We start from the raw sequence: 12,511 nt of genomic DNA, 5'->3' as shown, positions 1-12,511 counted from the left end.
AGTCTTACCGATGTGCATGTAACGGCTAATACCCGAAACGGTACTTTACGTGTCCTTCCCCGCTTAAGTATCTCCTTTACCCTTGTTTGTTTGAAAACACAGCCCACTTTTTTGATAGATACAGCCAAAGTCAAATAAAGATGGGACAGAGAACTCGCTGGGTTAAAAATCGTGTCCTTCTCTTCTATATCCCTCCTCCTCTCACTGCCACACCACTACACCGCCAACGGCCCTCGCCATATCTCTCTTCATCTCTCCCTCTCTGTCTACAACCGCTTGTTCTCGCTCTTTCTCTGCCTTAGGCTTTCACACACCATATTTCCGAAATTACCGAAATTTCAGGCAGGGATTAAAAGTGGATTTTTTTATTTCGTCGGATTTCGAACTAAATTTTGAAGTTTCGGTCTAAATTTCGATTTCGGTGGGGTCCGAAACCGGCACCAAATCCGAAATTTAAAACCATATATACAACTTACTATTAGGATGGATAAAACACAAAACATGTGATATTTGTGAAGTTGTGGAAGTAGTATATTCAGAAAAAACACAAAAAAGAAATCAGAAACATCACATAGAATCCTTAAGTATTAGAATCCGACACACAGGTATGTCGCCCGTTAAGAAGAATCCATGTAACATGGCACATCATGATAATATCAAACGGAGGATCTCGCCCGAGTGCTTGAAGGATTTCTCAGTTTCTTCTAAGCAATGGTCCTTCTCTTCTCTAGACCAGTTCTGAGTATAATCATAGAGAAAAAGATTAGTAACAGAACTCAATGATAACTTGCAAGTTAGAGATTTTCCAAAGCTGATGAAGCAACATGCGTTATTCGAATAGATGCTAAAGAAAAGAGGCTAGCCAATTTCGCAGAAAGACATTTCGCGGCCGCGAAATCGGCTAGCAAATCCCAAAAAAAGATTGAAGGATAGCTATAGCTAATTCTTACTTCAGCAACTCTATTCAACTTTTCTCTCACATTCTGCAACAGCTGGCGAAGGTCACCATCCCATTTATAGAACTCCAATTCCTTTTTGTCTAGTATCTTCTCAGACACCTGATATACACGAAATTAACATCTAAAAAAAATCAATTACCACAAGCAAGAAATGCTATAAATACTTTTTTTCTGAAAGAAAGCAAAATGTTTAAAGGGAACAGGTGGGACGAATAGGGCCAGAGTACGAACTGAAGGCAGAAAAAAAGTGAAATAAAAATTATACAAATTATGGTAGAGAGAGAGACGTTAGAATCTATCAATATATCCCTAAACTCCACGTTTTTCACAGCTCATCCACCGTATTATGAGCTAAACGAGGGAAAAGAGAGAAGTTGACATAGTTCAAGTCTCGAAAACCAAGAAATATTATTCATTAACTAGAGTGTGTAGGATTTTGGGCTTCAGCATTATGAGAAAAGAAATCGTAGAACAGACAAAAGCAAGGTAATCATACATTTTTACCGATCATTCGGCCCCCAGCAGAGTGAGCGAAATAAATATTGTAAAAGTGACAGATGAAAGCTTGAGGATCCTTTTCTGATAGTTCATTGAGATAATGGGCATAAGAAATCCCAGGAGAAGATGGTTCCGGGATGGCATGACCTTGCTCCTTGAACCAGTCTAAATCTTTTGCCAATTTCTCTGACCTTTCCAAGCATGTGTTGCTGAACTCGGCATCTGAAAATAAGGTAGGCATGTTGTCAAAACAAAGAAATTAAACAGGAAATGCAATCATGAACAAAAAAAATTAACATGGTTCGTCATGCTGTGTTACTATGTTTAATGGGCTAAAGGCAACCCGAGCACATCAACATAGGCAACGATGACAAGGATACCCCAAAAGTTTTACATTTAGACCTTAAATTAAATCCCGATTCTAATCTCAAGTGCTACCTTACTGGTACATTCCTTTCTCTCGTCTTATTCAATTTGAGCATATTTCTAGACACGAAAGGATCGTTTTGAAATGCAAATCGTAAGGGTTAAAATGCCCTTATTTGAGGATAGAATTTGAGACATTAAGTGCAATACCCCACTGAAAAGATTGACTTTACGGAAAAAAATTGTTCTTTCTTTCATTTATTTCATTCAACAAAAAAATATTTTACTATGGTCAAAGAAAATTAAAAAGCATCCGTAGGCAAACATATATTAAGTAAAAAAACAATATATACTATAGATCTGTTACGCGCCTACTTGGCTGTAACACAAATAAAGAAAGAAAAGAGAAGGGATTGTTGATTCGAGGCAACCGGACCTCCCAGTGGTTCAAATCGAGAGGAACCATTACTCTCCTATACAAACTTTCCCTTCTTTGCTGTAATTTTCTCTTCCTCTCCATTTCATTGAAACACAAGAACTTAAATACAAACGCAATGAGACTCCCACATCATCAGCCCATCTGCCCACAACCCTAAATGACATACCCACAACTACATAATAACTACCCATAAACATAAGCACATATCAGGATCATTGTTATGAATTTCGTTTGGTTTTGTCCGAAATTGTCCAAACGTCTCATATCATTTAGGAAAAGGTACAAAAGATCAACCTAAAATATCTGGCTGAAATTTTGTTCCGTACCATGCGGTTTGGTTCAAATTGCCCGTACCGGGCAAAACACAATGAAAAAGGATGAAAACGCATATTTGTTTTTGGAAAATTACAGAATGCCCTTCTATAGGTTTTTTTTTTTTCCTTTTACCGTTTGCCCTTAACTTTTGTCCTTTTTACTGTTTTATAAGCCGTTTCAAGGGTATTTTGCATCTTTTTGTGTCCCCAAACATAAAAACAATAAAAACCCATCCAAACGACCATTTTCTTTACTTCTTCCACACTATCCTTCTCAAATCATTCCCTACTCATTGTTATTGATTTATTAGAAATCTTTTTGTGTTTCTTATAATTACAAAGGGTGATTTTTAACTTCCAAAGGATTCTAATTCTAATTCTACATGAAGAGGAGGCTTGGAAGTGGAGAAGTTTTTTCTTCAAAACGGTATATTCGAAAGAGGTTCCTCGCGTACATTGTGCATAAAACATTTTTGGTTTTTCTTGTATTCTTTAGGGTTTCTTTTTGTTGTATTTCATTTTTATTTCGATTAAATTTAAATAACAAGATGAGTTCAAGACCTTCTGGAGCAGGATCATACATCGGTTCTGCTCCCCCCTAGATCTGATAACCTGACATGGGCTTACAATGCAGTGGTGTCAGGCTATCGAAATAAAATAGTTTCCATATTCTGTAATAAACTTATATTGAGAGAAGGTATTACCTAAATAAAAAAACATCGAACGGATGTTTCGGGAGAAGTGACGATATATAAGAATATCCCATTAGATGTAAAATGGACCTTCTCTTTTTTTTCAAAGGTAATTTCAAAACTTCTATAAAAATACAAAGTGAAAAATCTAGAAAACATATAGTTATGATGAAGGTTGGTAATTCATATGGAACACCACAAGAAATTGAAGATGAGGATGATGTTGGTATTGGTAGCCCCTAGAAGCTATATCGGAGCGTAAGGGAAAAGATGTTGCAGAAGAGAGGGTGTGTGGAAAGAGGAAGAAAGAAAAATGAGGGATCCAAACAATTTTTTGCACCACGAACGACCCCCTAGAGCCTAATCAATCATTAAAAGTGCTTTGGCAAAAAAGGAAACCACTGACCGGGTTGACATGGTGTTTGACATGTTTTGTTATGATACCAACCTCTATTACAATGTTGCTCATTCCCCATATTGATAAACAATATTTGATGCAGTAGGAGATCTAGGGTCGGGTTATAAGGCACGCTCTTACTATGACTTAAGAGGTCCAATATTAAAGAAAAGCGTGCATGAGATACACAACTACTTGGCTGAGGTCAAGTTGTCATGAAAATGCACTGGTTATAGTATTATGACCGATAGATGGGCGGATACAAAATAACATTTATTAATCAACTTCTTAGTTTATTGCACTAAAGGATTAGTTTCCCTTAAATATATCGATGCATCTTGCATAATGAAGAATGCCGATATATTATATAATTTTTTTATCGCACATTTTTAGTTCGGATAACATGCGATTTATAACTGACAGCGAGTCTAGTCATAAATCAAGAGGCAAGAAGTTAGAAATTAAATATCAAACACTCAACTGCACCCCGTGTGCATCCCAAGGCATATATATTATGCTAAAACGCCTATATCTAAACTGGATGAGTTTTCTAACTTTTCTTTATAGCAAACACAATTGAGAGAGCACAAAAGATAACATGATTTATTTATAATCATAGAGGGCAGTTGCATTAGATGAGACAAAAAATCATAAAAGAAAGACTTGTGTCGTCATGCTTGGATGAGATTTGCATTAAATTTTCTGACCATATACAGTCTTATGTTACATAAGAAAGCTCGGCAACAGAAGTTAGTGATTAACAAATATCTTGCCAGTAGGTATGTCAAACATTTGTTGAGTCAAGAAATTATTTAGACCCTTTTAGACAATTCTTTTTAGTCCAACTGTAAATTTAATTTGAAAGTCGGTGAACCTTTAGTGAGAGTGCTTTGCTTGATGGATCTCTAAGACAAAGCCGCAATGGGACATTTGTAGGAGTTCATAGATAAGGTCAAGGAAGCCACAAGGGAGTGGTTAAAGAATAAAAATCGAACTACATGCCCATATGGAGAGTTATAGATCACAGATGTGATAACCAACTTCACAGTCCCCTTTATCCAACGAAATACTTTCTTAACCCAGCGTTGTTTTTTAGTCTCACATTCTCCGGGCACAATGAGGTTACCATTGGCTACACGGATTGTATAAGTATATTGATACTTGATGAAGGTGTGCAGAACATCATCACTGCTCAGGTTGAGGAGTATCACACGGAAGGGTACTTCGTCATAGCGATGATGATCTGTAATCAGGTAAAGTATTTTGTTTCTTCTATGAGGTTCATTTCATTTCAATTTTTAACAGCTAATGATGCTTTGCTAACTGTCTAATTCATTATTATTTTACCATTACAGTTTGCATAGTGGAAGTAGTTTGGTAATGTCATCCTAGAACTACAAATCTTTGTTATTCGGATTCTTATTCAAATTTGTAATGAGACAGGATATAAAAGGAATTGGAGTACTTTTGAACACAACCACGCTGCAAAGAAGAATAAGTGGGACCGCCAGAGATTGGATAACAGAGTGTTTATCCATTACAATTTGAAGTTTCATGAATGATATAATATTTTTAGTTAATGTTCTCACTTCTCAAGAATCAATCACACTTATAAGTTTAAAGTTAAACTCATTTGAATAGAGATGGTTGTCCCTAAGTAGCGTCTCGGTTTTGTACTGGCCTAGGAGCTATGAAGCACCGGTGCGGGTGCGGGGTGCGGGGTGCGGGTGCGACACGACACGGGTACGCAGGTACATGATTTTCCAAAAAACTTGGGTGCGGGTGCGTTGAATATAATAATATTTTTTATTAAAAAAAAAATTTTAAATAGGAAAGCAATCAAATAACAATAACATCACCAGTCACCAAAATGGAAAATTCTAATATTACTCTTTATTTCATACGTGATTAAGTTCATCATTAAAGCACCAAAATAACATAAAGCATCAATGCATCATCAATCCTAGAAGTCAGTCGCTTCATCTCCAATATCGACAATATCATCCTCTACGTCGTCGGTAAAAACAATGAACTCCAACTCCGGCTCATCCAAAGAAAGACTAGCAACTTCAAGTACCCCTACATCCTCGAAGGAATCAAATGTATCTCTACTTATGTCCCACATCTTTGTCTCTCCTTGCTTATATTGTGGAGTTTGTCTTGAGAGAAGCCGAAGATTGCTATGAACGAAAACCATATCTTCAGCTCGCTATGGAGTCATCTTGTTCCTCTTGAGAGAATGCACAAAAGAGTAAGTGCTCCAATTCGTCTCGGCACAAGATGACGATGAAGGTTGCATAAGAATCTTCAAAGCTATGCTTTGAAGCATAGGGGCACATGTACAATAGATGGCCCACCACTCATGAGGCTTGATAGTGAACCGTTCATTGATGGAATCAACAACATTGAATAATCCGGACTTCATGGAGAATTGCGTGAACTCCACATTAGCTCTTGTGCGGTCCGAGGAATTGGTGAAGTACCTCTTGAAGCACTTCATCCTCTCGGTATAAATTTCTACATCCTTATGTGGAGGCACCCGACTTGAATCTTCACTAAGCCATTGCTCACTATAATACCTTTAAGAAGAAAAAACTAATTTAGCTTCAAATTTCAAGTCAAAAGTTAGAACTTAGAAATAAACATAAATAACTAATAATCCAAATAAATTTAAAGTCACCTAACCTTGGATTCAATGAATGAGCCAAGCAATGAAGTGGAGTGTTGCTCTTGTTCCAACAAGCAACAAGAATCTCGTGCACCACGTCAAAAAATTTGGACTCCTCTGCTTTCCTCTTTCCTTCCTTCCTATATATTGCTCCCTTACTTTCTCTATCATGGTATCCCACAAATCATAAACCAAGTGAAGGCAAGGCGTATGCGTGTCACACTCTCTAAGCATGTCATAGATGGGGGATGTAAATGCGAGTATGTAATTGATAGAATCCCACCATACGTCATATAACACCTTCTCTTTTACAAACCTCGATTTTCCCATGTCATCCTCCCTATAACAAGTCCATTTGTCGCTAATAACCACTACTTGAAGACCTTGCTTTAAGAGTTTCAATCTCTTAAGCATAACAATAACACTCGCAAATCGAGTCTCCGCCACGGCAAGCAACTTCAAAGTGTTGAACTCGTTGAATATGGCTAGTCTCATGGAATGATTCATTACGAAATTCTTAATGATGCTAGCATCTCCCGAAACATCCGTTATCCAACTGCATTCGTCATATGTAACTTGATTTGCTTCCACATTCTTCACCGCACATATGTTCTTCAAAGCAAGGTTGAGGGTGTGGACCACACATGGGGTCCAAAAGATGGAAGGAAATTGTGCCTCAATTAGTTGCCCGGCCACCTTGCAATTTGCGGCATTGTCGGTAATTACTTGGACAACATTTTCATGCCCAACTTCCATAATTACCTCCTTCAACAAGTTGGCAATGAAATATTTGTCCTTTGTCTCCCCCGAACAATCTACCGCCTTGAGAAACATAGGCCTACCCTCGGTTACCGCCATTAATGAGAGGCTGCCTTTGTGAGTCACTCCATCCATCACTAACAATGCTCACCCCTTTATCCTTCCATGTCTCTCTAAGGGGCTGCAACAACCTATCAACATTTGCCCTCTCTTTTTGTAGTAAAGTCGTTCTTAGCAAGTTGTACCCTGGAGGCAAATAACCGAAAATTGGATTGTTGGCCGCATAAGAGTATGAACTCGCATAGTGTGGGTTCCTTGCTAGGTGAAATGGCAAGCCACCGGAGTAAAACATCCGAGCAATCTCGCCATGTAGGTGATCGCGGGCCGCCATGTTAAATGCCTTTTCAATAGCACTCACACTTCCACTTGGACCACTTGTCTTCCTCCTCTTTAGATCAAAACTTGGAGGGACAAGCATACTACTTGGGCAACTCAATGATCCACTACTTGATGATGGCCGCAATGGCACTCTCTTGGGAGCATTTTGCTTCATAGCCTCCTTGCATTCTACCTCCAACCTTTGCATTCTGAGTAGGTCATTTGCTTTCACCTTAGGACACGTTTCGATTCCTTGTCCTAATACCTTCAACAAGTGCGCTCTAACCCTTGTGTAGGAGCTATTCCAACTCTTATGACAAAAATTACATTCCCATCTCACATTCCCTCCACCCTTAGGATCTTTATCAAATCTAGTGGCATACCTCCATAAGGGCTTCGAGAGGTCTTCATCAGTAGAAGTAGAAGGTGGTGCATTTGTGGCTTGGGCGGCGGCGCTACTAGCCCTGGATGAAGACATTCTATTAAAAGAACAAACACAAATTTAGTAAGCAAATAAGATTATTGGACTCCCAATCAGTTCACAAGACTCATAATCTTATATCTTGATGGTCTGAAGTCTAAACCCTAAGCCCCTAATTGTGAGCCCAAATCAAGTTATTGGAGTCAAAATTAAACATAATTTTTTTGACTCCTAAAATCAGTTTTGGGCTCCCAATCGATTGTCACAATCTTAAATTAACATGTCCCTAAAGGGTAAAGGCTAAAGCCCTAACTACCTAACCCCTCTAATTGAGCCCAAAACGGATTTTGGGGGTCAAAATTAAACATAATTTTTTACTCCTAAAATCAGTTTTGGGCTCCCAATCGATTGTCACAATCTTAAATTAACATGGCCCTAAAGGGTAAAGGCTAAAGCCCTAACGACCTAACCCCTCTAATTGAGCCCGAAACGGATTTTGGGGGTCAAAATTAAACATAATTTTTTACTCCTAAAATCAGTTTTGGGCTCCCAATCGATTGTCACAATCTTAAATTAACATGGCCCTAAAGGGTAAAGGGCTAAAGGCTAAAGCCCTAATGACCTAACCCTTCTAATTGAGCCCTAAAGGGCTCCCAATTGAATGTCACAATCTCAAATTAACATGGCCTGAAAGCTCACAATTGGAAATTTGGGATTTAGGGCTTTAGGCCCTAAAGCCCAAATTCCCAATTGTGACCTCTAAACTGAAAATCAGTTTAGGACTTCAAAATCACAATCCATTTTAAGATTATGCCAACCGATTGTGAGCTCCAAATTGATTTTTATGTGACTCACAATCGGTTAGGGCTTTAGGCTATTTTTTAGGGCAAATCACAAATAAAAATAAAGGAGAGAGAGAAAGAGAGTAGAGAGAGATACAAAGAGAAAGAGAGAAGTAGAGAGAGAGTACCTTTAAGTAGGGTTAGGTTAGGGCTCCGACGGTGGCGGAGGCGACGGTAGTAGTTGCAGGGAGAGAGAGGAGAAACTGAGAGGGAGAGGAGAAAATGAGAGAAGCCCGAGAGAGAGAGAGAGAGAGAGAGAGAGAGAGAGAGAGAGAGAGAGAAAGAGAGAGAGAGTTGCAGACGAGAGAGGGTGAGGCCGTGAGGGACGAGACAAAGAGGGTGAGGGAGAGAGTTGAATGAGTGTGAGTGAGGGGGTTTGGGTTTTAAAACCCCTTTTATATAATTTAAACCCCCCCCCCCCAAATTGCTATTGGCAGCCTCTTTTTTTTTGTTTTTTTTTTCAAACACTTAAAAACGTGTCGGGTGCGTCGGGGTGCGCACCCCAACCGCACCCGACACGCATCCGCCAGTAAAAATTAGAAAAAAAAAGTTTTTTTAATCGGGTGCGCACCCGACACGCACCCGATACGGGTACGCGGGCCATTTTGAAGCACCCGTGCTTCAGAGCCTAGGAGTATAATCCTAGCCAGCTTTAATTGATTCTATGTAATGCTAGTTGGGACCTCTGGTCCCCAATGTGATTTTCATAGTATCAATGAAATAGTCATCTTTCAAAAAAAAAAGTTAAACTCATTTGAAATTATTAAATTTTGCACCAGGAATTTACGGACGAAAACATCTACCTCTGGAGACCCTGTTAGTTTAGATAACCTTGATGTCTTCATGGATTGGATGATGAGCATATTATTTTCATCAGAGAGGATTTAAGTTAGCAACCACTGGAAGAACCTACTGGTGTTGCTTCTATGGACGACAAAAATGAGGACATCAATCTTGATAATGTCCGTAGAGCTATCGATTGTGATGGCGAGGGGTACTATTCAATTGAGTCGACTTATGACAACCCATAGAAAGAGATGAATTATGATTGACAGATGAGATGTAATCTGCAACATTTTTAGCATTTTGTATGATTAAACTTTGTTAGTTTCATTGATATATTGTAGGAAATTCGATGTTTGAAGTAATAAAACGTGTCATTCAGTTAAATTTGGTTGGCATAATAGTTTCTAATATTTTTCAGACAATTTTTTATTTACTTAAATTTTTAGCTCAACTCAACTCAACAAAACCTTTGTCCCAAACTAGTTGGGGTCGGCTAAATGAATCCTTTAGAAAAATTTCATGAAGAAGGTGAAAAGAATCTACCCGGCTCTAATCCTGGCTCTAGTTGGGTTCTTCTACGTGGATCATTTTCTTCCATTCTATCCTATCCAAGGTCATGTTCTCTGTTATGTTCCTAGCTATCAAGTCTTTCCTCACTGTTTCTACCCAAGTTGTTTTCGGTCTGCCCCTACCTCTTTTTACTACATCAATTTGGCACGAGGCGCCTCTTTTCACTGGAGCATCCAAAGGCCTACGTTGGATATGTCCAAACCATCTTAAACGGTGATCTCTCATCTTCTCCTCAACTATTAAAAAAATTCTCCATTAAAAATTTCTCGACTCATAGCCATTCTGTTTGAAATGAAACACCGAAACATCCTGTCGCACTGACCAAAACGAAATGCCAAACAAAACCGTACAATACGCTATGAACTAATGCAAAAATGATCAAATTACACAAGAAAATGATATTTTAATTTCTTTTGATTGGAACAAGCCAATAAAAACTCGCCAGTTGCATAAGAAACCAACACAGTTGATCAACAATCCAACTGGTTTTATAAATTGGTTTTAAAATTGATATATGCAATTCTAACAAACTAAGCTAAAATTGGAAAGTTCTGAATCACAAGTCACAACAACCTTTTAAACATGGACATTTGAGCACAAGGCTGATAAGACAAGATAAGAGAGCAGGTCAAGTGTGACATGAGAGATGCGATGATCTCATCACTTTGGGTTTGTTAGAAGTGGGTGTAGGTGTGTATTGTAGCCATAAGGGCATAGTAGTCTTTTGTATGTTCTCTTTCCTATAAATACATAAGTGAGGGCGAGGATCCCTAACTCACTCTTTCTCTTCTTCCTCTTTCTTTCTCCCTCTTTGGTGGCTTCTAACATGGTATTAGAGCCCTAGGGTTTGAAGCCCTAGGGACCACCTTGCAAGCCCCATTCCTCCTCCCATCTCCTCTCCTCCACTCCCTGCTACAGTACCTGCTACAATTCCACCACTACCACCACCACCCTCCACCTCCTCCACCACCACCACCACCACCTCCTCCACCCTAACCTCCACCATTTGAAGCCGTACATATTCTAAAACCCTAGTCCTCTTCTCCTTTCCTTCCTTTTCCCTTTCTTTTTGTCCCTATAACTCTTTTCGCAGCTCCGATTCCGATTCCTTTGTATATTTATGTCTTTCTCTCTTCGAGGCCTTATCATGCCTCCTGCCTCTCTCGGTTGTAGTAGTTGTCATCGGAGCCGCGGTATTCTCTCTTGGCCCATCTAGTGGCCCCTCTTCCTTTCGGGCTCTGCAGTCGTAGTGCTTGAGCTCAGTCGTAGTGCTTGAGCTCCTTCTTCTTTTCTTCTCTTCATGGATCCTCCATTTATTGCGGATCCCTCTCTTAGCCTGACTTTTTCGGTTCATCTTTCTTCATTATCTTCAGCGTCCTCCTTACCGAGCTCTTCTTCATTGGTGGATGGTTCATTCCCACCTCATTATGTGCCCTCTCTCATGGAGGACTATTCGAACGCTGAGCGGTCCTCGTTAGCGCCTCTACTCATTCTGATTCCTTAGATGGCTCTACTATTGCTGCCTATAGCACTAGTGGTCGTGGTACTCATGGTGGTGGTACCTTTGGCCGTGGTCGTCGCCGTAGTGTACGTGTTGGTGGCCGGTATCTTACTGGCGACCATGATACTGGTGGTCGTCCCCGTCCATATTGCTCTCATTGTCGGCAGGAGGGCCTTATCTTGACACTTGTTATGCTCTTCATCCCGAGCTCCATCTGCCTCATGAGCCTCGCATCATTCACTCTGTACCCCATTTGGCTTCTGCTCCTTAAGCCATATTGGCTTCCTCTTCATAGCACAGTACAGCCGCCCCTTCAGAGGACTTTTTTGTCTCTCGCGCTGACTATGATGAGTTCCAGCACCTTCGATTATCCCGTCGCCCGCAGAGTGCCGTCTTTGCCCAACCAGGTAGTTTCCCAGCCTCTTTTCTTTCTAGCTCCAACAACCGGATCATTGATTCCGGGGCATCGAACCATATGACAAGTACTTCTTCATCTCTTAATTCCTTTCGGCCCCTATCCTCGCAGTTTATTACTCTTGCTGATGGGAGTACTACTCCTATCTCTGGTATTGACAGTATTTCTCCACGCCCTGGCCTTACCTTATCCTCTGTCTTATGTGTTCCCAAGTCCCCTTTTAGCATCTTCATTGCTCTGTCTCATTTTATCCATCTTATTGTTTGTTTCAGGATCTCTCGACTGGGAAACGATTGGTTCGGGACGTGAGGTGGATGGGCTTTATCATCTCAACTGTGGCCCTTCCAGTACTGTTTTGAACAGCTCCATCGATGCCTATCAGTGACACTGTCACGTGAGGTGGATGGGCTTTATCATCTCAACTATGGCCCTTCCAGTACTGTTTTGCACAGCTCCATCAATGCCTATCAGTGACACTGTCGCCTTGGTCATCCTTGCTTCGAGCG

The 12,511-nt window shown here is 40.0% G+C and overlaps 1 protein-coding gene across 1 annotated transcript in view; it reads right to left on the bottom strand.

Moving 5' to 3' along the window:
* Positions 1-486: 486 nt before the first annotated feature.
* LOC143854190 (heme oxygenase 1, chloroplastic-like) overlaps positions 487-12,511 on the bottom strand; it is a 32,742-nt gene continuing 20,717 nt past the window's right edge. The window contains exons 2-4 of the mRNA XM_077364034.1: positions 1,456-1,679; positions 951-1,058; positions 487-738 (exon numbers count right to left, since the gene is read on the bottom strand). Coding sequence (XP_077220149.1) covers positions 646-738; positions 951-1,058; positions 1,456-1,679 — 425 coding nt within the window. The 3' untranslated portion in view covers positions 487-645. The remainder of the gene's footprint in view (positions 739-950; positions 1,059-1,455; positions 1,680-12,511) is intronic.

This window comes from Tasmannia lanceolata, unplaced genomic scaffold (assembly GCF_043159265.1).
Source record: "Tasmannia lanceolata isolate RefF3 unplaced genomic scaffold, GAP_Taslan_0.1 ptg000003l, whole genome shotgun sequence".
NCBI lineage: Eukaryota > Viridiplantae > Streptophyta > Magnoliopsida > Canellales > Winteraceae > Tasmannia > Tasmannia lanceolata.
The sequence above is the reverse complement of the archived record's forward strand: the minus strand, read 5'-3'. Positions and strand labels throughout refer to the sequence as shown.